The sequence below is a fragment of the Platalea leucorodia genome, assembly GCF_965183815.1.
Source record: "Platalea leucorodia genome assembly, chromosome: 21".
Classification (NCBI taxonomy): Eukaryota; Metazoa; Chordata; class Aves; order Pelecaniformes; family Threskiornithidae; genus Platalea; species Platalea leucorodia.
This window is the reverse complement of record NC_138843.1, coordinates 1,810,493-1,838,292: the sequence shown is the minus strand read 5'-3', so window position 1 is coordinate 1,838,292 and position 27,800 is coordinate 1,810,493. Positions and strand designations below refer to the sequence as shown.

The following is a 27,800-nucleotide window of genomic DNA, read 5'->3' as shown; positions in this document are numbered from 1 at the left end:
AGGGTCCTCGCCCACCCCGCGGGCAGGGGGCCGGGCTGAATATTGCATCCAGGAATCTCACAGCACTTTACAATGGTCGGTACCGTTGTCCCCCCCCTCCCTCCCTCCCTCCCCACCCCCCTACCCCCATTTTACAGATGGGGGAAACTGAGGCACAGAGAGGTGACGTGACTTCGCCAAGGTCACTTCGTGGCAGAGCCAGGAGCAGAGCCCCCCCCCCCCCCCAATCCTCAACCCCCGGAGCTCAGCTCTGCTCTCACCACGGGGGTCTGCCCCCCCCTCCGCACCCTCCAGGCAAGACCCCAGGCGTCCCCCACCCCATCCCCAACCTCCACCCCCCCCACCCGGGGGGGGCAGCCCCCAGACCCCCCCCATAACGCTCAGGGCTCCTGCCTCCTCCCCCCCGGCCCCTTGCCCCCCAGCTCCTGCCCCCCAGGGCTGCTCCAGCCCCCCGGGCGCAGCGGCTGCTGCATCCCCCCGCCCCAAAAACCCTCCTGGAGGCCGGGGTTCACCTCCCGCCCGGCCGAGGGGGGCCCGGGAGGGCCCGGGGGGGCTCCAGCCTCACGCCAGCACAGTGAACGCAGGAAATTTATACAGGGCTTTACAGAACAAAGCTACTGAAATCAGCCACACGATGGCCAGACATAAGAGGGGCCCCGGCCCCCCCCTCCTCGCCCCATCACCCGCTGTCCGAGGAGGTTGGGGGGGCGGTGGAAGGGGACCTGGGGGCTCGGGTGGGGGTGCAAGGGGCCGTGGCGGAGCAGAGACGGGGGGTCCAGCTCCCCAGGAGCTCGCGCTGCTGCTGCCCCAGGGCTTGGCTGACCAGCCCCGGCAGCGCCAGCAGGCTCAGCCCCAGCGCCTCCATCTTGCTCTCCAGGGCGCCCAGTCGCTTCTCCAGGTCCTCGTTACGCTCCTGCAGCTCCGAGACCATGTCGTACATGATGTTCTGGGTCTGACGGGAATTGGGGGACACGCCGGGGGGGGGGTCTCAGCACCGGGAACCCCTGCGGCGGGGGCTCCTGGCCCCCCACCCCAGCACCGCTCACCTTTGCCAGGTCCACCAGCGTGTTGGCCTGGTCATTCAGCTTCCGCTGCTCCATCTTCACGCTCCTCAACCTGCAGAGACGTGGGGGAGCAGGGTCAAGGTCAGCGACCCCCCCGTGCAGCCCCCCCCAGCACCCCGGCATGCAGCCCCCCCGCCCTGCAAGCACAGCCTCTGCCCCTCCACCCTCGCCCCGGACAGCCCCGGGGGGCTGCGCCGCCGCGGCCCCCCCCATTTCGCAGCGCCGAGCCCATGCACACGGGAGCAGAGGGAGGAGAGGAGCAGCCCCGCGGGGTGACTTACTTCTGAGCTCTGCAGGGACGGGGCAGAACAGAGACAAAACACAACAGCAGGTTTAATACCACCAGGAAGAGCGCAGGGAGACGACAGCAGCCGCAGCACGGCCCCCCCTCGGTGTCCGTCCCCCCCAAGCCGGGCACCCCTCGGTTCCCCCCCCAAAGCAGGAGGTGCCGGGGGGCTCGCAGCCCCCAGCCCTGCTCCCTGATGCGGGTGAAGCCGGACGGCAGACACGGTCACATCAAGCCTCGCTGATCAGGTACCCCCGGGGGTCACCCCAGCGTTATCGGGGTCCTCATCGCTGGGAAAGCATCCCCGCAGTGGGGACAGGGACAGGGGACAGGGACGACCCGGCTCCCAACCCGGGGGCCAGGCGCGGAAGGGGATGGAGCGCCCGGCTCTCCTTCCGGAGCCGCCACGGGAAAAACCTCCTCGTAGGAAGCAGGTAAAGGTTTGGCACTTACTGATGGATGGCTTGGAGGAACTTACGCTGGTGTTTCCGAACTTTGGCATGGTCGATCTTCTTCACCAGCTTGGTGTGTTTGTAGATGAGCCACGTTTCCCTGAGTACGTTGGCAGCAGCATTTTTCACCTGGAAGCACCGGAGCAGCGGGGTCAGGGACGGAGATGGCCGGTCCCGCGCCCAGCGATGCCGCGTCCGACGGACGGCACCGGGGAGGGGGACGGCACCGGGGGGGCCTTACCCGCTTCGTTAGCTGCGTATCCATCATGAAGTTGTGCACGTGTTTCTCCGCTTTGGTGAGCTCTAGCTTTCTGGCAACGACGGCGACAACCAGAGCGGTGCAGCCGGCACCCTGCGGGCAGAGCGCCCCGCGGTGAGGGCAGCGGCAGGAGCGGGGGGCGCAGGAGCCCCCCGCCCCGCCGCACCCCGCAGGCACTCACCATGATGCCGGTGAGCAGGCACACGCCCTTCCCGCAGTAGGTGTGCGGCACCATGTCCCCGTAGCCGATGGAGAGGAAGGTGATGGAGATCAGCCACATGGCCCCCAAGAAGTTGCTGGTCACCTCCTGCTTGTCGTGGTACCTGCCCGGGGCCGAGCGCAGCCGCTGTCACCGCACGGTCCCGGTCCCGCCACGTACCCCCACCACGGCGCTGCCGGCTTTGCCACACGGTTTTTAGCCGCTTTCCCATCCGGCGGCTGCAGCCGGGAGAGTCCCCGAGCTCCCAGCTGCACCGCTGGCATGCAGGGCCCCAAAGAAGCTGGGGACACCCTGGGGACGCTTTGGGGCCACCAGGCATGGCCACTGCGGACACGGGCAGCAGGGAGGAGGTAAGCCCCGGGGTGGCTGTGACCCCCGGAGTGCGGCCGGCTCGGGGGGGCGGCTGGACGAGGATGACGAAGTGACGGGTGCGGACCCCCCTGCAGAAACAGCCCCAGAGATCTCAAAGCACAGGACACGGGTGTCACCGCCGGACCCCCGTGCGGGCAGGGGACGCGTGGTCTCTGCAGAGCGGGGGACGGTTGCACAGACCCGGCTGGAGCAGAGCACCCCTCGCCCCACAAGCCCCCGGGGGGCCACCCCGGGAAGCTGCCCCCCGAGCAAGCCCGGGGCTACGAAGGGCCCCAAGGGCACCGCGGGCGTCACCGCGGGCGAAGCGGGGGACACTGTGCTTTGAGATTTTGTGGCCAGCGCCGATGCCACGAATGCAGATGGCTGTGCCCCCCACCCCCTCCCCGAGAGACCCCCGGACACGGCCCCCGCCGCTTGCCGGGCCGAGCCCGGCCGGGGGACGCAGAGCAGCGGGGCCGGGTGCTGGGTGCGGCCAAGCCAAGCAGCGGGACGGGGGCATGCGGGGAGCAGCAGGGAGCCAGGAAAACCGGGTGCTGAGGGTGAGAAAAGGGAAGGGAGGAGACGGGAGCAAGCCGGGGTGGACTCAAGCGAGCGGCGAGGAATTTAGGATTGCTGCGTCCCTCCACCCGCCCCCCCGGGCACAGCCGCGCGGTTTGGGCTTGGAACCTCAGCCGGCACCGAGGGATGCGTTGGGGCAATGCTGGGGGGCACCGCGCGGCCGGGGGGACCCGCACCCCGGGGTGGGCTGGGGGTGAGGGCTGCGCCTGTCCCCAGAGGGCCGGCGGCCCGAGGACGTCACCCCATGGCGATGCTCCCCGGGACAGCGGGGGCTGCGGGGCTCCCCACGCCCCTCCATCCTCCCAGGGAGCACCCGGGACTCCCTCAACGCACCCAAACTGTGCACGTTAAGGAGGGGAAACACCGAGCAACCGCAACAGCCAGAGCCGAGCAAAAGCCCTTGGGAGACTCAGCCAAAGCCTCCAGTTAGAAACAAGAAGGATCCAGCGGCTCCTTCCCGGCTGCTCCGGCTCGGCTCCGCTCCTCGACGGGGTTTCCCCCTCCGGGGCGGCCCCGGGACCCGCAGCGATTCCTGCAGCAAGCCCACCCCTCCGAGAGCACCCCGACAGCCGGGGCAGGGGGACGCGTGCTCCAGCCCCCCGCACGCTGCGATGGGACCCCCGGCTCGTGCCCGTGGCCGGGCTGGGCACTGCGGCCGCCCCGGCTGGGAGGCCTGGGGGGTGGAAAGCAGCCCCTGAGGTTCCAAGTGGAAAAGGGCTCCGGCCCCTTTCCATGTCCATGGCCTCTTTGCTCCGGCCTGGGCAGCCCCCCCCGGCCGTGACCCCCCACCCGCCGGCTGCAGCTAATCCTAAATTCTGGGTAGCACAAGCCCGGGGCGGGGGGACGTCCCGTGCAGGACGCGCTGTCGGTCCCTGGGGTGACTCACAGTTTGTCCCTGCGAGCAGCAGAGCGGTCAGGGAGGGAAAACAAGAGCAGTTAATGCGCGTCCCGGGGGAGCGGCCGGGAAGGGGCGAGCACGGGCAGGGCACCGGCACGGGCATCCCGGCCGCGGCATCCTGGCCCCGGCATCCCTGCGGGCGCAGCTGAGGACGCGGGCCAGATCCTGCGCGAGGGCTCGGTCCCCACTGGGAGACCCCCAGCTCCTCCTGGCCAGAGCTGCCGGCAGAGAGGGGTTCCTGCCACATCCCAGGGGGGCACGGAGGGGCTTGGGAGAGGTCTGGGGGTCCGGCCGCCCCCACCTCGCCTCGGCCAGCGGTTTTAGTTTGGCAAAACCATCGTGGCCACCACCCGTGGCACGAGGGTCCCGCCGGGGAAGCTCTGCCCAGAGACCGGGGGCCTCTTCTCCAAGGGGCCTCTCCTCTCCCCCCGGCCCCCCCGGGGTCTGCACCCTGCGTCCTCGGCTGCACCCAGCCCCGCGCCCCCCAGCAGAGCCCCGGGGCGGGGGGAGCACCCCACGTACCTCTCGCAGACGCGGACTGTCCAGGCAGCGATGATCCAGGAGGAGATGCTGAAGACCAGGAGGACGGTGCCGGGGCAGATGGTCATGAGGGTCTTCATGACGAAGCGGGTGTTGAAGTTGATCTTGTTGAGGGCACCGATGCTGCGGGAGGAGGCGTCGGTGAAGAGCTTGCTGTGCAGCAGCATGACGCGCCCGATCAGGTACAGCCGCAGGAACATGGGGATGGAGAGGATGATGTCCACGTCGGCGTCGGCCACCGAGGCGGCGTAGGTGAAGGCCAGTCGCGCCGTCCAGGTGAAGAGGTACTGGCCGGGGATGGGGTGGATGGCGCAGACGATCAGCTCCAGGGCGATGAAGAAGATGCGCTCGTAGGTCATGGCGATGCGCCAGTCGTCGGCGCCGTTGTCCACCATGAAGAGCTACGGGGGGAGAAAGGGGGGTGGCGGTGGGACCCCCCGGGGCGGCGCGGCCCCGGCGAGCACCCACCGGCGGGCGCCCCTCACCTGGATCTCCCTGGCGTGGTACATGACGATGAGCCCCAGGAGGATGACGGTCGAGAGGCTGATAAGGCATTTCAGTGCAAACGAATACGATGACTCCTGCGAGGGGAGCGGGCGGCGTGAGCCCGGCCGGACCCCCCCCCCTGCCCCCCCCCCCCCCCCCCCCCGCCGCACCCCCTACCTTGGTGTAGACCCCCCAGGACAGCTCCGTCTCCGTGACCATGACCACGATGCCGAACATCCCGAAGATGAGGGCGTAATCGCTGAGGCGCTTCCGCTTCTCGAAGAGGGCTCGCCGGTGCCCCAGCTTGTACCCGATGTTCTGGTTCCTCCGGGCTCCTCGGCCCCGCTCCTCGGCCGCATCCTGCCCGGGGGCCGCCGTCGGGCCGGGATCCGGACCCCGGGGCTGCTCCGGCCGTGAGACCACCACCTCGAGGCCGGGGGGACGGTGGGGCCGCAGCGGCTGGGTCTCACCCTCCAGCGGGTGCAGGGTGCGGGCGGAGGCGCTCAGGGGGCCCCGGGGCCGCGCCACCCCCCCATTGTACCGGCAGCCGCTCATGGCTCTGGCGGGGAGGGGACCGGGCGATCCCGCATGGCTCAGCGGCGCGGGGGGCGACCTGCGGGAGAGGGGACGGTGTCGGGCGGGGGGTCCCCGGGCGGGGGGTCCCCGGGGGACCGGGATCGGGGGCCTCGCCCTGCCCGGCACCGGGCGACGCCTGACGGGGCACATGGTGCCCATGTGGCGGCCTCGGCCGCGGCGGGGCCGTGCCCTGCCCGCGGGGCCATGTCCCGCCCGTGGGGCCGTGCCCTGCCGGTGGGGACGTGCCGTGCCCCCCGCCCGGGGCTCGGTGCCGCCGCAGCCCGGCCGCCCCCTCTGCAGCCCCCCCAGGGTGGCAGCGAGGGCAGGGACGGGTCCCGGCCCCACGGTACCCCCGGTTCCCGGCGCTGGCCCTTGCCCGCGGCCCCGGGACGGCTCCGGTAAGGAGCTGCAGCCGCGCGTCCCCGCCGCCCCCCGACGTCCCCGGGGCTCCCGGTGCCGGGGCGCCCGGCGGGCTCGGCTCAACCCCACCCCCGGCCCGGCCCTGCCCGCTGCCCGCTGCCCGCTGCCCGCTACCTGCCGCCGGGCCGGGCCGGGGCCGCGCCGCCGCCGCCGCCGCTGCAGCCCGGCTCGGTGCCGGGAGCGCGCGGCGGCGGGAGCGGAGCGCTAGGGGGCGTGGCGGAGGCGGGGCATTGCGTCTGATTGGCGGAGCCTGCCCACGCCCCCTCGTGACGAGAGCAGCGCCACGCCCTTCGCCACGCCCCCGAGCACTGGCCCCGCCCCCCCGGCCCCCTCCGTGCGCTCCCTGACCCCCCCGGCGCCCACGGCCCCCCCCGATACCCCCCCAGCCCCCCAAAGCCCCCCCCAGCCCCCTCATACCCCCCCGTCCCCACAGCCCCCCCCACAGCCCCCCCCGGCCCCCCCATGCACGCCCCCCCCCCCCAGCCTCACTGCACTGGTCCCCTGCACCCCAAACCCCAGCACCCCCCCTGCACCCCCCCGTGCACCGCCTCCATCCTCCCCGCGCCCCCCCACTACGCTGCCTCCAGCATCCCCAGCACGCCCCCAGTACCTCCCCCCATCACCCCCAGTGCACCCCCCAGTGCACGCCCCCAGCACCCCAACACCCCCCCCAACACCCCCCCAGCACCCCTACACGCACCCCCAGCACCCCAACACCCCCCCAGCACCCCAACACCCCCCCAACACCCCCCCCAGCACCCCCGTGACCCCCCCGACACCGCAGCAGCTCCCCGCACCGCAGCCCTGCCCGCCCCGGCCCCCCGCACCCCCCTACCTGCTGGGGCCCCCCGGGGCCGGCCGGGGGGGGCCTCGGGGCGTCAGGGGCTGCGGGGCCGGGGCTTGGCGCGGGGGGGGTCCGGGGGGCCGGGGGCCATGGGCTTCCCTCCACGCCTGGCCGGAGAGGAGAGGCGGCGTTAGCGGGGTCCCCAAGCCCCCTCGGCCGCGGGGCCAGGGACCCCCAGAGCCACCCCAGGCTGAGGGTCCTGCCCCGGCACCGGCACCCGGGGGGCCACCCTGCCCCATGTCCCCCTGTGCCCCCCCGCCTCGGGGGGCAGCGGCAGGGCCGCGGGCGGGGGGCTGCCGGTGCCGCACCGAGCCCCCCCACGGCAGCCAGCGTGGGCGAGCGGGGTCTCGGCAAGCAGAGCCGCGGTTTTGGGGTGTGGGTTTGTCCCCGGGCCGTGGGGTAAGGGGACCGTGGGGCAGGGCCGGGGGGGCACCGGGGGTCCGCGGGCAGAGCCCCCCGGCCCTGCGCCCTCCCGCTGCGGGGCCAGGGCTGGGCTGCAACGGGGGGGCGAGAGTCCGAGCGGCTCCCCCGGCCCCCCTGCACGGGCGGCCCCGCCGAGCCAGCGCAGCCCCCGGCCCGAGCAGCCCTGTCGCGCCGGGGGGGCCCGCGGCAGCGAGCGCAGCCCCCACTGCAGAAACAGCCCCGCTGCAGCCAGCATGGACCCCCCAGCACAGATCCCCAGCACAGACCCCCGGCATGGACCCCCGGCACAGACCCCCGACACCAACGGCCCTGTTGCACCAAAAGCCCCGTTGCACGACAGGCTGCGTTGCACGACGGGCTGCGTTGCATGACAGGCTGCATTGCACGATGGGCTGCGTTGCACGACGGGCTGCGCTGCGTTGCACGACGGGCTGCGCTGCGTTGCACGACGGGCTGCGTTGCACAAACGGCCCCGCTGCAGCCAGCGCGGACCCCCAGCACCAAGACCCCCATTGCACAACAGGCCCCAAAATCGCCGTGCGGAGCCCGCGGTGCTGTCGGCACCGGCAGCGCCATCGCGGTCGGAGGGCAGGTTGCTGCAGGGCTCCTTGCAGCGGGGAGCTGGGGGTCCCCGCAGCCTCTCCCCCAGCCCTGCAGCAGGGTGTACCCCCGGCGGGGGCAGCTCCCCGCATTTCGGGCCTCCGAGCGCCCGAGCCCTGCTGCAGCCCATCCCGGCTAAAACAACCGGCATCGGTACCCCCATCGCAACCACCACCACCGTGCCTGCATCCCTCCCGGCACGGGAACACCCGGGAAGGGGCTGCCGCCACCAGCATCCCCCCATCCGTGGGGGCCAGCAGGGCTTCGGGGCCCTTTCCCCGTCCCCCGTGGGGCGCACGGAGCCGGGGAAGCCACTTGCCGGCCGCCCACAGGAGCAGAGGCTGCGTGGCCGGGCTCCAGCACCCAGCTGCTCCCCGGTGTGCATCCAGGGCCGCTGGCTCCCCTCCAGAGCCAGATCATTTTCTCTCCATTCTTCCAAATTTATTGCAGGAAAATGGGCTCCGATTTCTTTTTAATACTCGGCTGGGGAGAAAAATACGCAGCGGGCAGGGCGGAGGGGAGGCGGTTTCCCAGGGCTGCCGGCCCCAGGCCCCCTTCATGGCGGAGGTGCCAGAGATGCCAGAGCCATGCCGGGGCCTGGCAAACTTTTTGGCACCTCGAATGGGGTCTGCGAAGCTGCCCCCAGAGGGATGACAGTAAATATTTTATTAACCATCGCTCCGTGGCCGTTTCACTAATAGCTTCTATCAATGGCAACGTAAATGGGCCTTATTAAATCTTCCCCCTGTCAGGACATCGATAGGGACGTCTCCGGCAGGATTCAGCGCCCGGAGGCTTGATTAAAACTGCGAAGCCCCGAGGGGTCCCTGTCCCCTGTCCCCATGGGGACGCCGTGGCCAGTGGCTGCATCCCCAGGGATGCTCCGGCGGGATGCGCAGCGCAGGGGCACCGAGCGTGGTCCTCCACGGCCCCATGGCGGGGACAGGGACACGGCAGGTCCCCCCGGCCGGGGCTGCCGGCCACGGCTGCCGTATGTCCTTGAGCAACGGCCTCCAGCGTCCCCGCTCTCGGCAGCTCCCGCACCGGGAGGTTGGCGGCGATGCGGCAGCAGGACGCCCACCACCGCAGCCCGGGTGTCGCGGCACGGCCGCAGGGTGCTCCCGCCGCCCCCGCGGCAACGCTCAGGGCTGGGACGCGGGCACCCGCGAGGGTTTGTCTCCCCGGTGGGGTGCGGGTGTCCCCGGGGAGCGGCGGGGGGTCCTGCCCTGGGTGGGCACGGGGTGGCACGGGCTTTAGAGAGGAGCTGGCTGGGGAAGGACCCTCGGCTGGGGAGCGATGGGGACGATGGGGAACGAGCGAAGGAGGCCCCAGGGGGACCCGGCTGGGGCAGCACCCCGTGCCCCTGCCCGAAGGAGGGACGTGGGCAGGGGGGACATGGTTTAACCCCCGCAGGGACGAGCTGCTGCAGCCCCCGGTGCCCTGGGGGGGTGTAGGGTGCCAGCGGGACCCCCCGCTCCCCCCCGGGCCCCGGAGCAGCGATGCTGCCTGGGAGCAACTGCAGAGGAGGGGGGTGAAGCTATAAATAGAGGCAGGCAGCCGAAAGGCTCCCGGCTGGTGATTTATTTATTACCCGTTCTCTAATTCCTGCCTGGGAATCGCGGTCCCGGGAAGGGCGGGGCAGGAATTTGGGGGAGCTGCGGTTGCGGGCAGGGCCATGCCTGCGGGCCCCACGCCAGCAGCCGGGCAGCACGGCCACGGTCCCGCTGCCGTACCGGGGGAAGGAGCCGGGGAACCGGGGAACCCCCCCGCCGTGGTGCAGGGGATGCTCGGGGCGGTGGGACCCGCGCTGTGCCCCCCGCCCAGGGCCGCAGGGGCTCCCCGCCAGCCGGCACGGGGACTCGGGGCTTGCCGGGTGCACGAAGTGCGTCAGACCCCTTGCAGCCCCCCCGTCCCCCCAAATCCCCCGCGGCGGCCCCGGTTCCTCGGGCGGCCGCAGCTCCCGCCGCCGCCAAGCCCCGGCCATATGTCCCAGGCTGGAGAGCATCTGTCGGTGCCGGCAGGAGCCCCCGGCCCCCGCAAACGCTGCTGCCCACCCGCCGGCACGGGGCTGGACGGGGGGTGTGCCACCGCCGCTGCCCCCCAAGGGCAGGGCAGGGGGCTGAGCGTGATTTGGGGGGGTACGGGACCATCTGAGGCCCCTGGGGCTGGCGGAGGCACCGGCCTGAGGCCACCGGGCTGCCAAGGAGCACCAGGACGGCTCAGACAAGCCCTGCCGCCATGGGACCCCCGGTGATGCCAGCAACTGGGTCCCCGTCCCCCATCGCTCCCAACATGCGCCCCAGCACGTCGGGGCTGGTGCAAAGGGGCAGAGCCCAGCACCGGCATGATTTGCCCCACACAGGATCTGGCCCATTCCCACCCACGGGGCTGTGGGGTGTCTGCGGGTCCCGCGGCGCAGGGGGAGGCGCGCGGGCTGGCACACGCGTGGGGACACGTGGGGACACGCGGGGACACCCGAACCTCCCCAGCCCCGCCACCATGCAGGGGAATCCCCGGCTCGTCCCGGGGTCTCCCCGAGAAAATCCCTCCCTCGAGCCCCACCGAGACGCCCTGGGCTGGGGCTGATTCAGGCCCCGGAGGGACGGCGGGGGCAGCGCCCGCTTCCCCGGGGCTGGCAGAGGCCGCCGGGGCCCCCCAGACCCCCCCAGCCCAAGGGGGACCCCATCCCCGCCTCGGGAGGGGACACGCGGCCGGGGACGCCCTACCTGCGCGGGACCGAGCGGGTGCCTGGGGCTGGGGTGCGGGGTGCTGCGGGGTCCGGGGGGGTTCGGGCTCCCCACGGCCCCCCTCCGCTGCCACCGCACCGCCGTCCCCAGACAAAGCCGCTGCGCCGGGTTCGCCTGCCGCCTCCCCCACGTGGCTCAGCTCAGCCGAAGGACAAAGCCGCTCCGCATGGCTGCTCCCGCCAGGTCGCGACGGACCCCCCGCCCGGGGCGGGCTGGGGGAGACACGGGTGTCCCCGCTGTCCCCGGGGCTGCCACAAGCCCCTCGGGGCGGGGGAGTCCCCCAAACCTCGCAAGCGCCTTTGGAGAGCCCCGTCCGCGCACTGCGGGGCGGTGGTCCCCGCTGCCGTGGCAGTGTCACCGCAGCCCCCGCGGCCCCTGGCCCTGCGCAGGGTCCCCAGGGGCAGCCCAAGGTCACAGGGAAGGTCGGGGGGGGCAGGGGGGGCCCTGCGCCATCCGCCCCCGGCCTCGACGGCTGCACCGCGGCACGCCGGGCGCTCCCCGGCACGTCGAGGCCACGAGCACCGCACAGTGCCAAAACCTTCCAGGAGCCCCGAGCGCCGACCCCGGACTTTGCACCGGCAAACACCGCGCCTGGCCCTGGCACCCGAGGTCCTGGCAGCCCCAGTGCCTCGCCGGCTGCGCCGCCCTGGCATGGCTGGCTCCCGGTGTCACAGCCGGATCGACCGAGGCTGTTCCTGGCACGGGGTCTCTCTGGTTTTGGTGGGTGCTGAGCTGGGTGCAGAGTGGGGCCGGTTCCCCCAGCCAGAGCCACCCCGGGGCCACGTCCTGCCAGGGCTGTGCCGGCAACTGGACCCCGATGCCGGGGAACACCGAGGTCCCCTGGTCCCCTGAGCCGCTTGGCCGCGCTCCCCTTCACAGCCCCGTGGCTTGGATCCCCACGGCCACACCGTCCCCGAGGACGGGGACCCCTGCGGTCCCCTGACTCCAGCAGCTGGGGCTTGCCCAGAGCAGCTGATCCACCACAGGCAGGGCGTCCCCGGCATCCCCGGGGTCCCCACACCCAGGCACCCAGCCACGGCTGGGGGAAGCCGTCCCCGGGGTCCCCCCCGCTGCCGTCCCCGCGCCTGCTCACCTGCCACGGCCCCGCGCTACGGGGAGCGTCGGGACGAGCCGGGGTGCCCGGGGGGCGGCGGGGGCATGGGCCGGGGCGCGGGGACCACGGCCGCTGGCAGCTCTCTGCGCGGCGGAGCAGCGGTGGCGACGGCGGCCGTGCCCGGGTGCGTGTGGGAGCTGCGGCGCAGGGGGGGCCGGGGGCTTCCCCGCCCCACGCCCCCGCGTCCCCCCCGGCCCCGCCACGGCGGGCAGTGACCTTGAGGCCGCGGCGCTGGCGGAGGACGGGGGAGGAGGATATTTTTAGCCGGGCAGAGTCACTCCCATCGCGTCCTCATTGTCACCGCCGTGGGCTGCCTCCCGCGCCCCGCTGCCCCGCTGCGGCCCCCCCGGCTCCCCGCCGCGCCGGGGGCTGCGGTTGCGCCGCGGGGGGCAGCCGAACCGGCCCTGCCTGCCCCGGACCCCCAGGGCCTCGGGGTGCCCTCGGCTCAGCCCCCCCGTGGCCTCCCCTTCCCAAAGAGCCCTGCTGCCCCCGGGCGTCCCCCCCGCTGCCCCGCTCCGGCCCCGCAAGCCGGGGGCACCCCAGGAGCTGGGGGATCCCCAGGGGATTCCCGGGGAGCCAGGGGGATCCCCAGCACCGGCAGGTCCCCGGGAGCCAAGGGGGGTCCCCAGCCCACCGCCCCCCCCAGGGCACCCACCTGCAGGCAGACCCCGGCCTCCGCTCCCCTCGAGCGCTGCCGCCGGTGACCATGGCCTGGCGTCGGCACGTGGCGGCGCGGTGGCGAGCCCGGGCTGCCGGGAGGTTCCGCCGGCCCAACCGGACAAGCTGGGGGCCGGGGGTGGCCGGGTGCCTTGGCTCCGGCCCCGCGGTCCCACCTGGCCCCACGCCGCCGCTCCGTGCCTCGGTTTCCCCAGCGCGCAGGCGGAATGTGCGGGGCTGCCGGGGCAGCGATGCGGCGGCGTTGCTATTCTGCTCACACGCGCAGCCGCGCACACCCGCTCCCGGTTCCTCCCCGCCGCCCCGGCCACCGCAGCTATTGTCTGCAGCTAAATTTAGCCGCCTGCCGGCTCCCCCACTTTAATTGCCATATCTGCAGGGACGTGGGCGATCGCCCGCCCCGCGCCTCCCCGAGCACCCACGCCGCCGCCGTGCTTCTCCCTCCCCGGTGCCCAGCGCCATCCCACCCGGGGCTGTGGAAAGCTGGAGCCGCAGTGGCTCGGACTCGGCCGCGGTGCCCTCGGTAGCCCTCGGTAGCCCACAGTACCCCCCCAAAGCAGCCCCGCGGGTGGCCTGGCACGGGTGCGTGAGCAGCACCCTGGGGTGGCACGGGGACCACGGGCCCCCAGCCCTCGGCCTTGCACCCGTCCGGTGCGCGGCTCCTGGGGGGGCGATTGCCACCGGTGGGGAACCGGGAGCCCCCCGGGCCCGGGGGGGCGATTGCCACCGGTGGGGAACCGGGAGCCCCCCAGGCCCGGGGGGGCGTCGGGGCGGGAGCCCTGAGCAGGCCCCGGGGCAGGCGTGCATCGTGCAGCGGGGTGCGGGCAGGGTGGGCAGCGCGGGGGGGCCTGGGGGGGTGCGGGTGTGTGGGTGCTGCCCGTGCCCCTGCAGCCCCCCCCCCGCTCCCTTTGTCAAGGCAGAGAGCAGCGGGGCACGCGCGCGTGCAAGCACCCTGCAGCGGGGAGGGCGTGCGAGCGTGCACAGCAGGCCCTTGCACGGGGGCCGCGCGTGTGGCTTGAGGGGGGCGCGGGGGCTGCGGCTGTGCGATGAACAAAGCACGGGGGGGTGCACGGAGGGGTGCACGGGGGTGTGCACAAGGGTGTGGGAGGCGCCGCGCTGGGTGTGCGTGCACAGGGAGGTGTGCAGGGCGCTGTACGTACAGTGCCCGGCTGCAGGGGTTGCAGCGTACACACGCAGGGTGTGCTTTGTGTCGTGTGCGGGGGGGTAAATACAGGGTTGTGAGTGTGCGTGCACGTGCGAGGGGCTGCGTGCATGGCTTTGGGTGTGCGTGCGTGTGCAAGGGGCTGCTTGCACAGCTTTGTGTGTGCGTGCGTGTGCAAGGGGCTGCACGTGTGGCTTTGTCCGTGTGTGTGCAAGGGGCTGCATGCACGGCTTTGGTGTGCAAGGGGCTGCATGCATGGCTTTGTGTGTGCGTGTGCAAGGGGCTGCATGCATGGCTTTGTGTGTGCGTGCTAAGGGCTGCATGTGCGGCTTTGTGTGTGCATGCATGTGCAAGGGGCTGCGTGCATGGCTTTGTGTGTGCATGTGCAAGGGGCTGCATGCGCGGCTCTGGGTGCAGGGAGGGGTGCAGCGTGCACGGCGGCGCAGGGGCTGCACGCACAGCTCCGTGCCGGGGGGTGCTGCGCGCACGGTGCTGCAGTGTGCGGGGGGGCGCGGGGGGGTGCAGGCACCCCGGAGCGGTGCGTGGTGCAGGGGCGGCGCGCGGGGCGGGGGCGGGGGGTGCAGGAAGGCGGGGGGGGGGGACTGCGCGGTGCAGGGGGTGCGGGGGGGCGCGGGGAGGGGCTTCGGGGGGGGACGGGGACGGCCGCTGCGGCGGCGGGGGGATGCCCGGTGCGGGGGGGATGCCCGGTGCGGAATCCCCGGTGCAGGGGGGGATGCCCGGTGCACGGTAGGGGGGGGGGGATGCCCGGTGCGGGGGATGCCCGGTGCGGGATGCCCGGTGCACGGCGGGGGGGGGATGCCCGGTGCGGGGGGGGGATGCCCGGTGCACGGGGGGGGGATGCCCGGTGCACCGGGGGGGGGGATGCCCGGTGCGGAATCCCCGGTGCAGGGGGGGATGCCCGGTGCGGGATGCCCGGTGCGGGATGCCCGGTGCCGGGGGGGGGGGATGCCCGGTGCAAGCCCCGCGCGGCTGCGCGGGCGCCGCGAGGATCCCGGGGCCGCGTGACCGCCCCCCCGCGCGGGTTCCCCCGCCCCCGCAGCGGAGCAGCCCGTTGCCATGGCAGCGCCGCCCCCCCACCGCACCGGGAGAGGGCGGGGGAATCCCCGGAGGGGCGGGGCGGGGAATCCCTCCCCTCTCCGCCGGGCCCCGCCCCTCCGGGACCCCCCGCGGCGGGGACCCCCCCGGTAGCCGCTTCCTTGGGGGGGGGGGGGGCACCGGGACCCCCGCCCTGCAGCGGGGGGGGGTGTTCCCCCGTTAACCCCTTCCGTGCCCCGGGATCCCTTCCCGCACCGCGGGATTCCCCCGCACCCCGCCTTTGCCATGGGGGGGGCCCCCACGAACCCCGCACTTGCACTGGGGGGGGTCCCGCCCCCCCCCCGAGGGACCTCCCCCCCCATTAATCCCTTCTTTGCAACCGGGGACCCCCCGCACTGGAGGGGGTCCCCCAATAACCCCTTCCTTGGACGGGGGGGGGAGCCCTGCCCTGAACTGGGGGGGCCGGGGACCCCCTGGGTGTCCCCCCCCCGGGGGGAGAGCGGGGCACTGCCGCAGTGCCGCTGGCTGCAGTGGGGGGAGGAGGAAGAGGAGGAGGAGGAGGAGGAGGAGGAAGGGGGGGCTCCGCTGCACAAAGCCAGGGCTGGGCAGGAGCCGGAGGCCTCAGCGGCGCGGGGGGGGGGAACGGGCGGGGGGGGGGGGGCACCCCCGGGGGCCCGGGGCACTCACGGCGGCTCCTTATTGCAGCGTGAAGGAGGCGCAGGCAGGGCGCAGGCAGGGCGCAGGCAGGAGAGGCGGCGGCGGTGGGTTTCGGCAGCGCGTCAGTCGCAGGCAAGGGCAGGGCAGCTGCCTGCAGCCTCCTCCAGCGCTGCGGCGGAGCCAGGGGCGCACCCCACAACCTGCTGGGGGGAGGCAGGAAAGGGGGGGGCCCCCCCGATCCCCGATCCGCGCAGGAACAACCTCCCGCGGGAATTTTAGCGGCCATTTCAGGGGCGAAACCAGCTCCCCCCCGCAGCAAGCCAGGAAACAAGCGCCCTCCACCCCAGGCCTTCATTCCTTCAACAAGTTAACAGGGTTTGGGGGTTTTAATTTTTAATTGGGTGCCAACACAACAAACTTCGCACAGAAAGGGGAGACAGCGGGCGCATTCCTCCCTGCCTTCACCGGCTGGGCCCGGGGGCCGGGGGGCCGCTGGCAGGGGCCAGGGCGGCTCCTGCAGCCTGGTTCCGCACGCAGGGTGCAGAGGGCCGGGGAGAGCCCCGAAATGGCCACCCCGAAATGGCCACCCCGAAATGGCCGCGGGCTCTCGGCGTCAGCCTGAGCATCGCCTCCTCGAACCCCTTCACCGCCAAAGCGCAAACGCCTCCGCAGCTCGAGGACGCCCGCAGCCCTCCCTGCCCGCGCAGGCGACGCGCCGCAGGGGCAGAGGCCGCGCACGCTTTGTTTGGGAAGGGCAGCGAGATGCCGAGCCAGCCCCGAGCTCCTCTCGGTTTGGCGGCCCCGGTTAAACACCAAAGTAAGCACCGCCGGCAATGGAGCCGCTGCCTGGTTGAGGGTTTAGACCTTGGGAAGGAATTTCACTCCCAAAAGACGGGAAAGGGGAGAGGGAAGAGAGGAAAACCCGGTGCCTGCTCAAGGCGAGGGGCAGGACTCCGCCGTGGCTCCGGGGCCCTCCCAAGGGAGCTCACCGATTTCTTTTGGCCTGGGCCAGCGGAGAGACCAGAGGGCTGCGGCCGAAGGGGCGCGGAGGCGGCGCGGCCAGGTTGGCGCCCTCGGCCCGGCGGCGGGGCGAGCTGCTGAGCCGACAGTCTCACGTCCCCTTCCACAGGCCCACGGGGCACTGTCTTGCCTGAGCCTGGGAGCGGGCAGGGGAAGAAGCGATGGGAGAAGCAGCAGCTTCCCTTCTCGGGGCAGTTCTTGGGGGGCTGCAGCCCCTCCAGGACCCCTCCTGTCCCCCAGCAGCGTGTGAGGCTCTGGGCAAGGCCACCGGGAAAGTCACAGGGAGAAGCCTGGCACCGGCGTCCTGCGCAGACACGGCAGGAACCACGCTGTGCCGTGTTATTTCTCCCATTCCCCTTCGAAGATGGAAGGTTATTTTCTCTCTTCACCACAACACCGCGCTGACAGAGCTTCCGCTCCCCTTGCGGTTCCTCCTCCCCACCTAACGCACCGCCAGGCGAGATCAAGAGGAGAGAGGTGGCCGGCAGCAGGCAGGGCCGGCAGCGATCCCAGACTGGAATCTCTTCGGGGACATCCCAGCACCGAGGACGACACGAGCAACAGAGGGCAGGTGCCTTCCTCGTGACGGTGGCAAAACTTCACCCTGCAGAGCACGAGGGCGCGGCGCAGCCACGGTGGAGAGAGGGATGAATGCGGTTTGGCTCAGGTCCAGGCTGTGAGCGGGTTAACGCACGGTGCTAGCCAGCGCGGGGGTCCCTACCTCGGCAGGCGGCAGCGCCGATGTCGCACCTCGCAAGCGCTGCCCGTGCTGAAGGTCTGGAAGCGAGTTAGTGGCTTTTTTTGTAAGACAACAACTGAATTCGGAAGCGTGAAGGTAGTGTTAGTCTGTCCGGGTCGCTCTGCGCCAGCTGCCGGGGAGGGGTGAGCGCGGGCCGTCAGCGAAGACGGCCGGAGGCTGCGGGGTCCCGAGGCGAGCCGTGGCCTCGTGCTTATCTTAAATCCAAGAACAGAGAAAGACAGAAAGTGGTGGCGGGGAAGGGAAACAAAAGGAGAGGAGGTTCCTTGTGTCTCCTGTTTTCATCCGAGCGGAGCCCCGGGGCTCCAGCCCGCTGTCCGTGGGGGACGATCAGCTCTAGTTCTACTTTTGGCTGTTGTAAGCTTTGTGCCTCTGGTTCATGGGGTTTTCTGGAGACTTCATCCACTCCTTCTTGAGGAGCTGCTTGAGCTGGGACAGGCGCATGTTGGGGTTCTCTTGCTTCAGGCGTGGCAGATTGACCTCTTCAAAAGCTGTGAAGGCAGCTTTCATCCGGCGCTCGGGGTGCCGGTCCAGATCATTGGCAACGCTGCCGGGAGGGAATTCAGAGAGAGACGTGCATCAGAGACACCTCCCGGCAGGCACAGCCGCTCGCCCCGCTCTGATCCCCTGTCAGCGCAACCCGGCGCGTACAGAATAACGTGGGTGATAAAGCAGAAAACCCTGTGATCCTTCCCCTACCCACTTCAAATACTCTCCGCAGAACAACAGGGCAGGGGACGTGTCCTGTTCTTGCTCTTGAGATGGGAAGTCACAGTCAAAGCGTAAAAAGCAGCCAGTTCTGGGGGAGGGAGTGTCTGCAAGAACTTCTCGTAAGGAAAGCGACACCTTCAAAGAAGAGCACCGCTACGGTATGGCCACGTACCTGAGGACAGCAATGGCATCTTCAATCGTCCTGGCCTCCACCGATCCTTCCTCCAGTACCCTTCGGTTGATGTTCTCTTCCAAGGGCACCTCCAAGTGAGTCTTCTCCTTCTCAACTGCACAGGGAGGGGGGAAAGGGAGAACGTTAACGTCAAATCCAGCCTGTGCAAAACCCTCAGAAGAGGGTTTTCCAAGGCCCTCTGAAGAAAGTGCTCAAAAAACTCAGCCAGAGTTCAGTCCCAGTCCTGGAAGAGAAGAGTGCTGCTCCGCAGCTCTGTTTCTCCACCTCAAGGTGACAGGAGGTTTCTTTTTCCCCCATTTGGGTGTTCGACACAGGCACAGCAAAGCACGCAGCACAGAGTAGCTGCAGGCAGCTCTTGCTTTCCAAACACCTTGCCCTTCAGCAACAGTAGATGAAAAAGGAACGGCCCCCCTTCCCACTCCCCAGCCCCCCGCAGCTGTCAGGGCCTTTCTACGGTACCACCGAACCTGTATCTGCATTCTCCTTCTGCTGCTGGTCTTTTCTGATTGTCTCCTCGATCTGGGCCCTGGTGACTTTGCCCGGAGTGACCTGCTTGGGTGACTTCCCTTTCAGCTTCGAGTCTTCCTCCTCCAGCAGGCGCTGCAGCTCCTTCTTGCGCTCCAGCTGCTCCAGCCGCCGCTTCTCCCTCTCTTCCTGGAAGGGAGAAAGGACCAGGTCACCTCCACCCTTACATCTTTGTAAGGCAGAGAGGTCAAACTACCCCTTGCAGGAGCAGGGAACCCCGCTCCAACGGGAGCGGGCACCTCACTTCTGTAGCTAACGCAGCGCTGCCCTCACGAGACATCGGCTGGTTCCCCCCGACCTCCAGCGAGACAGCGAGAGCCTGGCCCGTCCCTTCAGAATAGTAATTCCCCCGTCCCTGCCCTGCCTGCAACCACGCGCCGGCTCCCCGTGATGTCCGTACTGCGAAACACAACCCCGCTGTCGAGAAGGAGCGGGAGGTGCCAGCCAGGACTGCTGACAATCAGATTAAGTTTTCCACTTTAATTTTAATAAGTGGTCAGAGGTTGAAAGTTCAGCAGTTGTTCGAGACAAACCAGTCAAGAGGCTGAATTCGTCCTCAGGTCTGGCTCACGCTCTTCCAAGGAGCCAGGGCAGGCGGTTAGACCGAATCCAACGAGCAAGGCAGCTCTTGGGGTAAAGTGCTTCACAAGGAGTTTAAGAGCCACTTTGCCCTCCAGGGTCCAGGGAAGAGGGTGACAAGACCATGCAACAGGCCCTTCAGGGCTTTCAGCACTTTGGCTTCAAGTTTTTTTTCCTCTTCTCCCAAAGCCTGTAAAAAGCCTGGCAAAAAGAAAGAAACAACAAGTGAGCACCTCTGGCTGGGGCAGCGTCCCGTGCTGCAAAGCACTTCGTATTTAGGTTAGTTACGTGGACGCTTAATTATGGCGCTCACCCATTATTCACAGGGATGGCACAACGAACTCATCGAGCGTGAACGGAACGGGTTTACTCAAAGGCAGCTGCCCAGCAAAACCATCCCAGCAGTAACGCAACCCGCTGCCTTCGTCGGTGTTTAAGGAGTAGGAGCAGAATTACGCACGTTGGGGTAGGGCCCGCTTTGGAGACGGTAAGCAACGCCGGGGTTTGAGACCCTCTTGAACAAAAAAAAACCCCAGAAGTCGCTCCACGGCTCAAGAGTTTAAAGAAAAACCCATCAAAACACAGAATCAAAGCCCACAAACATCGAATCAAAACACGCCCTCGGGCTGCTGCTGCTTCCGTCAAGCGCAGCAAGGACCAGGCCTTTCAACCCGGCCGTGAAAGGAAGGGAAACCTCGCCTCCCTCCGCTCCGAGCAGCTGGGGCCAAGGATGGGAAAAGATCCATTAGAGGGATGAAGCCTTTATTACAACTGGCAGTCTTCAAATTCTTGGTCATTAAGCGCTTAGTGTCAGCGCCTTGAGACACGATGCCCCGGCAACTGGACCGTGCACGATTTCAAAGTGCAAACTCATTTATTTAAGACATCGGCTTTCCCTGCCCGCTGCTTTCCTGTCAGGCCTCTCCCTCTTCTAGTAAAGGCCGAGTAAACAAATGTACTCGGTCTCCCAGATTAGGAGGGATTTTGGCCACTCCTAGAACAGGGTGTCATGAGAGGAGGGGGAAGACTGTCTTACTCCCCTAATTACCCCCCTAAAACTGTCTTACCTCCCTAAAAATTTATTCACAGGGATATACCTGAGCAAGAGCAGCCGCAGGGGCTTTTGCCCACCCTCACTCGGCACAGCGCAGGACAGCTCCAGCTCCAGCTGGGATCTCCGGCTCGATCGCCAGTCTCTGCTTGAGCATCAGGCAGTTTTAGGGAAGAATGCAGGAGAAACCCCAAAACTGGAGAGATTAATGTGCCAAAAGAGAAGGAGGGCCACAGAAATCACCAAAGGCCCAGCAGTCAGAGTAAGCCACTTAATTAGCTGCAAAGCACAGGCAAGAGAAGCAGCACTGCGTATTCGGGATACCGGTATCGTGCCTAGAACACGGGCTAGCACAAAGAAACTGTCCCCCGACTGCTCGTCCCATCTCTGGAGCTCAGGGGTGACTGACCAAGGTAACCCAGAGAGGGTGCTGGCACGGTGAGCGCCCCGGCAAGGCTGCAGGCGTGGCTGTGGCTTGAATAATTCAGGAGACAGATAAGGAGTGGATACACAGGTACTAATGACCTAAGGGAAGGGAGCAAGACATTTCAGAACAGAAATGTTATTTATAGATAGAGAAGATTATCTTTTACCCCCGCTTATTACAGAAAGGGAACTGTCCTACAAGGCAGCTAGCTCAGCAGCCTGTCTCACACCACACAGCCCCGGCTGGGACAACGTCTGACAGAGCAGAAATTCAAGGATAATGCTCTGCTGCCGTTAGCTCCTTTCAAACAAAACTCTCCAAAGAGGACACATCCACTTAGCGAAGAGCAAACCGAGGCGCAAGGAGGGTGCAGAGCCTTCCTGCTGCACTGCGTGCTGCAGGGGACCTCCGGTTACTCCTCTCCCCCAGCTGCTGGGGTAAGCTGCTCCCTGCTCTCTGGCATTTACAGTTGAGTTGCTATTTGTGGAAAGTAAATAAGCTGGCACTGGTACTAATTTGTCACAAGACCTGCAAAATCTACGTGCTCAGGTTTCCCCAGCGGCCCGTCACGTCCAGGTCTGCTCTGCACCTTCCGCGGTGCTCAAACGCAGCAGCCCTGAGCCGCCTGCTCGCCGATCCCGAAGCTGTCGTTTTTGAAGGCTTTTTTCAGGTTGGGCCAAACCAAACGAATCCTTTATGAATCAGCTTAAGTGTCCTGATGAAAGAGAGGCTTGGATTTGCCTAAGTGAAACGTACCGCAAAGCTATTAGACAACTAGAATGGAAATGAATAATTTTCTCCCTCTACATCGCTGCACTCCGCAGGGCACTGGGAGGAGCAGGGCGTGAGATTTCTTTAGCTGGACACTCCCGTTCCCAAGGATTTGTGTGTTAAAATGGGAGTTTCCAGCCTCACAAAGAGCTGCCTGAGCAAGGACCAATTCATTAGCTTTCAGAACAGCTTCCCACCTGCTAAACAGAAGGAGAAGGTCCCACGCACGCGGCTTTGAGAGCAAGCGGTCAATGGAAGCAGCAGCGCTCCCCATCAACCGCTTAGCGTGAGGCCCCGAGGAGGGCTGGAGAGCGCGCCGCCGGCCTGGCGAAGCACGCCGCCTCTCGCATGGCAGAAGGGCAAAGCAACGCAAAAAAATGACGCAGTCGGAAAGCGAGAGGGGCGTAACCGACCTGGAGCGTGTCTAAGTGCTCGCTGGGCTGAGGTACACCAGAGCTTTGAGACGGGATCAAACACGCCCTTTCCATTCCTTGCCTTGACTGCCAGTGGGCATCGAAGGGATACTGGAGCCTGGGGGAGTTGGTTCTGGGGCCTGAACCCCAGCCTGCTGTCATCAGGTGTCTCTCCACTACATCTCTGTCTCCTGCATTTCTCATTCAAGCCATCAGATTTCCGTACTGCGTACCTGGTACCGCGCAGACGTCCTCCAAAGAGGGAAGAAGAGTCATTTGACCTGTCTTGCATTTTATGTGAATAAGAGCTGGTGCTCGCAGCTGAGTAATTCTGCACTGAATCACAAGAGGAGCGGGGAGAGAAAGTCACCGCTCGCCTGCCTGCAACACCACTGCAGCTGGGACCTGCCGGTACACGAGCCTGGCAGCCCACACCCCGTGACCGAGGCTAACGGGAACGAGAAAGGCATAAAACTCACACCAAAAGAGTCACTGCTCCCTCGTGCACGATCTGCGCTCTTCTAGAACAAGCGCTCACCCTGCGTTTAACTTGAATCTTTCCCCAGACCCTTTGTACACAAGGACAAAGCGTCTCCTCGCTCCCACATCATCCGCACGCCCTCCCTTTGCCGTTCCCACCGAGGGCACCGAGCGAAGCTGTGGGAGAGACCTCCGTGGGACGGCGCTGCCGACACCACGACACGCCGGGCAGAGAGAAAGGTGCCAAGGGGCTTTGAGCCGCTGCTGAACAGCAAGGGGGAACCGCTTTCCTGGCATACGGGCACCCAGCAAACAGAGCCCAGGCAAAATACAGCCTGAATGGGGAGAAAGGCTTGTCCTCCCTCAGCCAGACAGCCCCGGCGGGAGTTTGGGAAGCAGACTGGGAATTCGGCTGCGTCCTTCCAGTGGACACCTCGGCTGCAGCCACAGTCCCAGCCAGCGAGATCTTCCTGCGCGCACCCACGGGGCACAAAGCGGCTAAACCCAAGGTTGCCAGAGAGAAGAAGGTCTGACTCCCGCTGTGAGACCTCTGCCCTTGGCAGATATTCCACCGGTCCTTTCTTCCCGTAACGCTCCAGCCGAAGGAACAGTTTGTCACCCTTCCAAGCCTGCCCGCAGCTTCACCCAGGACACACACGCATCCGTGGCTGTTCCACCACCAGATGCACTTTAGCTAATTGCACAGAGCAAACCACGCTGTGACCAGGCTGACGAGGAGCGCCGCCCCCCGAGCTGCAGCCTAACCTTGCACAGGAAGCGTGCGAAGGGACGGAAAGGATGAAGACACCCGAATGTTAAAAGAAAAGCAGTTACCCAGGTCAAACTCTGAGTCTTCCAGCAAGAAGGAGGCAGATTTTGTGCTTTCCGCCCAGAGCTCTCCAGGGAAGGTAAAAAGCCGCGACTTGCGCTGAGGTGCCAGAGGAGGAACACACACATCGCAGGCTGGCGATATGAGCTCAGATGTTCCTTCATGCATCACAGAGCCACCAAACGAGCATCATCCTCCGTTAGCAGAGATCAGCTCCCAGGGTTGCTCTCAGAGCAGGGAGGGCTGGCATTTAAAGAAACCCCAAAACGCAGTAAAATCAAACAACAGGACAGTCATCTGGTGACAGTGAATCTCACGACAGCAGGCACTGCATTTTGAACATTAAGCTTCCCTATGCCCAAGTGCTAACGCTGACGTGCATCGCTGCCCCATCAGCAAGGCCACCAGCTGGCCAGGCAGAGCCACCAAACCCCAGAAGAGAAACAGAGCTCTGCGCTCTCCCTTGTTTCACTGAGGCTCCGGTGGTCACCCGTGGGGGGAAAGGGATTAAAAGGCGTGCATGGGGTTTGGTCTCAGCACGTCCCAAAGGATTTCAGCCACTCCTGCCTGCTGGCAGCGCAGGAATTCTGCATGGCTGTGCTGCGGTGCCGTTAATGTGTTACTGCCATCGCCCGGAGAGCTGGGGAAGAGCTGTAAGAGCTGCTCGGCACTGACTGCGAGGTGCTGAGAGCATCCTCCTACGCACACCGCCATCCCCTCCTCCGGGTGCTGCAGCTGAGAGCAACGCGAGTCCCTCCCGCGGCATATGGCCGTGGCCGGCAGCGCTATTTCCATGCCGGCACCACCCGCGGAACAGCTCCTTCTCCGGGGAAGTTTGACTCCTGTGAACGGTTTGGTTTCTGTCCTCTCTAGGATGAGGATGGAAAGTCATTTACAATCTGAGTCACACATCCCTTCCCTGCCGGGATGCGACGGGGCACAGGCAGCCTCTTCTGTTCTCCGTGGGGATATTCCAGCCTGACGGCACTGGAGAAGCAGCTGAGGAAGGTTTCGCTGATTGATTTCCCCCAGCAACCCACTCATTCCTGTCTGTTGACCACTTGCTCACCTCCACAAAGCCCCAGCCTTTGCTCAGGTTGCGGCAGCGCCCGCGTGAGGCTCCGGCAGCAGGACGAGCCCTGCGCAGGTACGGTCAGACTCGGAGTCCTTCTGGCAGGACAGCTCCCCAGCTGAGCGGAGGCTTTTGCTGCTGCGAGCTGCAAGGTCCCCAAGGGGCCTTGGGGGAAGCAAACGCGCTAAACCGCAGCATTCCGGTGAAATTCAGACCTAGAGACCACGGCTACGCTGATGCAGGGAGAGGGGATGGCTGAGGTGCGGAGCGGAAACCGCCTCGCTGGTTTCTCTGAAACCCAGTCTGAGGCTCTGGGATGGACCCTGGTTTTCCAGTTCGCATTTCCAGCTCGCAACACAGCTCCCCCCTCCAGACTCCCACGCCCCTGGTCTGCAGGAGGCTGTTTTGGAAGCCCAGTCAAATAGGTCACTGGTGGCCAAGCCTTAAGTAGAGCAATAATAAGTCCTTGTTCCAGGAAGCAATTAGGCAGCATTACGGGATTGTGCTGGGGAGCAGCGCACAGGAATCCTAATTCCAAACGTCAAGACACGCATTAGGGATGAACTCACGCAGACGTACGCAGCACGCAGCTATCAAGGTCACGGGGACGCGCTGGCTTCCTTCCTGCCTGCCCGGCCTGTGTGCTCGAGTAGTGACACACAAAGTCCAGTAAGCACCGAATTCACCGAGCAGCACAATCCCAGTAACCCCATAAATCCCACTTATGTCACCAACAGAAGCCCTGGCTGGTTAGCACGAGGGTAAAGAAATCATTTTGGAAGAGGCAGCTAAGCTATCGCCAACAATTGTTTCTAGAAAAATCCACAAAAGCAGAAGGTAGAGTTGTCTAACGCGGATGCAGAATAACGTTTAAAACCAAATAACCCAGAGATGAGCACTAAAGCGCTCTGTTTATTGAACACCGAGGCAAACGGGCGCCCAGGGCAGAGCGAGAGCAAAACAGAGAGAATTCTTTGAGACACACACATCCTGATGTGTGGCACACCGAGCTAGGGAGAAAAAAAAAAAGCTTTGCAACCCTTAACCCTGCTGATTTCTTTTTCCTTCTACAAAAATCAAAGAAAAGTTAAGAAAGGAAAAGGAAGAAAAAAGCTAAAGAACCACTTGGTCAAAAGTCAAGCCCTGCAGCAGAGTTCCTGATCTTAATTCAGTTTTAAATGACTCCAACAATTAAGCTTTTACTGCCTCCCTGGGGAAGCCAGCTCTAAGATCCACCAGATTTCTGAATTACACATCAAAGCTTACACTTACTCCCACACTCGGCTTCTTTTAGCTCCCAGAGAAGCCACTAGTGCAGTTCCAGCTCTTCTGCCTAAAACTAAGCGCAGGACAACGTGTGGAGAGACAGCTACAGCTGGGGGAGAGAGGAGGAGAAGCAACCCTGTCTGAGCAAGCCTGGATCTCATGGCCTTAGCAAAGGACTGGCCAGAAGACACCCTTCTACCTGACCGGCCATTCACCTTCCTTTGTTCCTTCCTCATCACGTGTTTGTCTTCATCCTTCCAGTAGGCATCTTCCAGCTCCTGCTGACGTTTGGCATCGGCTGCTGCCTTTGCCTCAGCTTTCCTCGCGCGGGCAGCAGCCGACTTGGTATTTTCACCTTGGAACTTCTTGGGCATCACTCAAGGTGCTCTGCGGAGGGGAAAAGAGGTTCAGATCCTTGCCCTGGGCAGGATCTCGGGTTCGCCGTCACCCTGGGAAACAGGAACAGCTGGAGCTCACACCATGAAAACCCCTTTTTCTTATTGCCTCACACTATTTCAAAATCCTGGGCAGAACAGATCTAGCAACGTCCCAGCTCACCCAGGAGGAACTCTGCTCGCTCTGCCCCAGATCCTCAGCGGGGCACAGCCCCTCCCGCCTATCCATTGCGCTGCAACACCACAACAAATTGGGCTGCTGGGTTCCTGGTACCGAGGCAAAGGCACCGCTGCCCTGCAAGCCAAAAGCCTCTGCTGCTGAGTCAAAACGAAGCTGGGTGCTTTCCTTCTGCACTGGCAGGCTCCGGGGGGAACTCCCTGCTGCCAGCAGGGCGGGATGAAGCAGCGCAAACGCTGTCTCACGCCCTCTGACTGTACAGAAACGCAGCCCCGTGGCCCCACTCAGCTTGGATAAATGGCCCCGCAGACCTGCCGTATTAATTTCCCCTACACCGTCAGGGCAGGAAAAGTCCTAAAAGCCAACGGAAGCCTCAAAATTAACCAGGCGCTAAGAAAGGGCCTTCTCCACAGCACACTGCACATGCAGACACCACGAACGGGATCTTAAATCTTTACTTTTAATGGCAGATCACTATTTGCTAAACAAGAAACAGCAGAGGAGGGCTGATGTTCAGGGCTGGCTGCTCGAGTCCCAGGCTTTTCAAAGCCTGGGCTGGGGTAAATCCCTTCTCCTCTCCGATACGTGCTCTGACCCTTCCTGAGGAGCACGATCCGGGCTGGGCCCCGGGGCAAGGCTGCGGGACGGGACGGCACACACACGCCTGGGAGGGCGAGGGATCTGCCCCCCCGCCCCGGGGCTGCTCCCCCCCGCCGTAAGGGCCCAGGTCCCGCACCCAGAGCCAGCCCGCCCCGAGCTGCCCGCCCCAAGGGCCGGACCCCTGCTCCGTGCCGGCGTCCCCAGCCCCCCCCCCCGCCTTGGGGCCCCACAGAGCCCCACCCCCCCCGGCCCTCCCCTCCCACCGCAGAGCCTCCCCGCCCGCCCCTCCCCGTTTGCTCAGTTAAGGCCCAGTTTTCCCCCTCCGCCCCCTCCCCAAGCCCCCGGCCTCTCCCCTCCCGCACCGCTCCACCCCCTCCCTTCAGCCCCTCTCCTCGCCCCCCCCAGGGCCCAGGCCTGCCCCCCCCAGCCCTTCCCCCTCCCCTCAAATCCCCCCCAGGCCTCCCCGCCCCGTCCCCCCCCGCCCTTCCCCTCTCCCCCGGTTCCCCTCCGCACCCCCGGCCCGTCCCCTCCCCTCAGGCCGGGGCCGAGGCCTGGAGCCGCCGCCCGGGCCCGCTCCTACCCGGCCCCCGCCGCTCCGGCCGTCGCGGGCGTTGTGCGTCACCGGTACGCGCCGTCGCTCCCGCGGAAGGGGCGGGGCGAGAGGCGCCGGCGGCTCGTCAGGGCTCGCAGCCCGCCGCCGCCATCTTTGCTAAGGGCACGGCCCGCTCCGCCCAAGCTACGGCGCCAGGCCTGGCGGCGGCGGGGACCAACGGCGGGGAGCGGCGGGCCGGACGGCGGCCCCCGCCCGCGGCAGCGCCTGCAGCGCGGCGGGCAGGCCGCGGGAGAGCCCGCACTCCGCCCGCCACCGCCGCCTCCCCTGCCCGGCACAAAGATGGCGGCGCGGCCGAGCGGCTCCCGCGGCGGCTGTGGGCGGGGCCAATTGCCCCTGGGTGGGCGGGGCTTGGCAGGGTGCGGCCCGGTGTCATGGGGTGGGGCGGGGCTTAACAGGGCGGGGCCCATTGTCATCTGGAGGACCTATGGGGGAGCCCATTGTTCTCTGGGTGGGCGTGGCCCGGCAGGGTGGGGCCCATTGTTATCTGGGTGGGGCGGGGCTTGGCAGGGCG

The 27,800-nt window shown here is 67.0% G+C and overlaps 2 protein-coding genes across 4 annotated transcripts; both read right to left on the bottom strand.

Annotated features, from left to right (window-relative positions):
- Positions 1 to 574: 574 nt before the first annotated feature.
- On the bottom strand, positions 575 to 5,737 carry KCNN1 (potassium calcium-activated channel subfamily N member 1). Its single transcript, XM_082331025.1, has 8 exons — positions 5,313 to 5,737; positions 5,135 to 5,230; positions 4,632 to 5,050; positions 2,243 to 2,384; positions 2,044 to 2,154; positions 1,804 to 1,931; positions 1,047 to 1,116; positions 575 to 952 (listed from the first exon to the last, which is right to left on the bottom strand). The coding sequence occupies exons 1-8, from the start codon at positions 5,688 to 5,690 to the stop codon at positions 680 to 682; spliced, it is 1,617 nt and encodes a 538-aa protein (XP_082187151.1). The 5' UTR covers positions 5,691 to 5,737; the 3' UTR covers positions 575 to 679.
- Positions 5,738 to 15,794: 10,057 nt separating this feature from the next.
- On the bottom strand, positions 15,795 to 27,298 carry CCDC124 (coiled-coil domain containing 124). 3 transcript variants are annotated; one of them, XM_082331332.1, is made up of 5 exons: positions 27,257 to 27,298; positions 25,719 to 25,890; positions 18,558 to 18,744; positions 18,070 to 18,184; positions 15,795 to 17,733 (listed from the first exon to the last, which is right to left on the bottom strand). In XM_082331332.1, the coding sequence occupies exons 2-5, from the start codon at positions 25,875 to 25,877 to the stop codon at positions 17,529 to 17,531; spliced, it is 666 nt and encodes a 221-aa protein (XP_082187458.1). In that variant the 5' UTR covers positions 25,878 to 25,890; positions 27,257 to 27,298; the 3' UTR covers positions 15,795 to 17,528. The 3 variants fall into 3 exon arrangements, with proteins under 3 accessions (XP_082187458.1, XP_082187459.1, XP_082187460.1); XM_082331333.1 differs by having other exon boundaries at positions 27,190 to 27,268; XM_082331334.1 differs by lacking the exons at positions 25,719 to 25,890; positions 27,257 to 27,298 and adding an exon at positions 18,860 to 19,138.
- Positions 27,299 to 27,800: the final 502 nt, after the last annotated feature.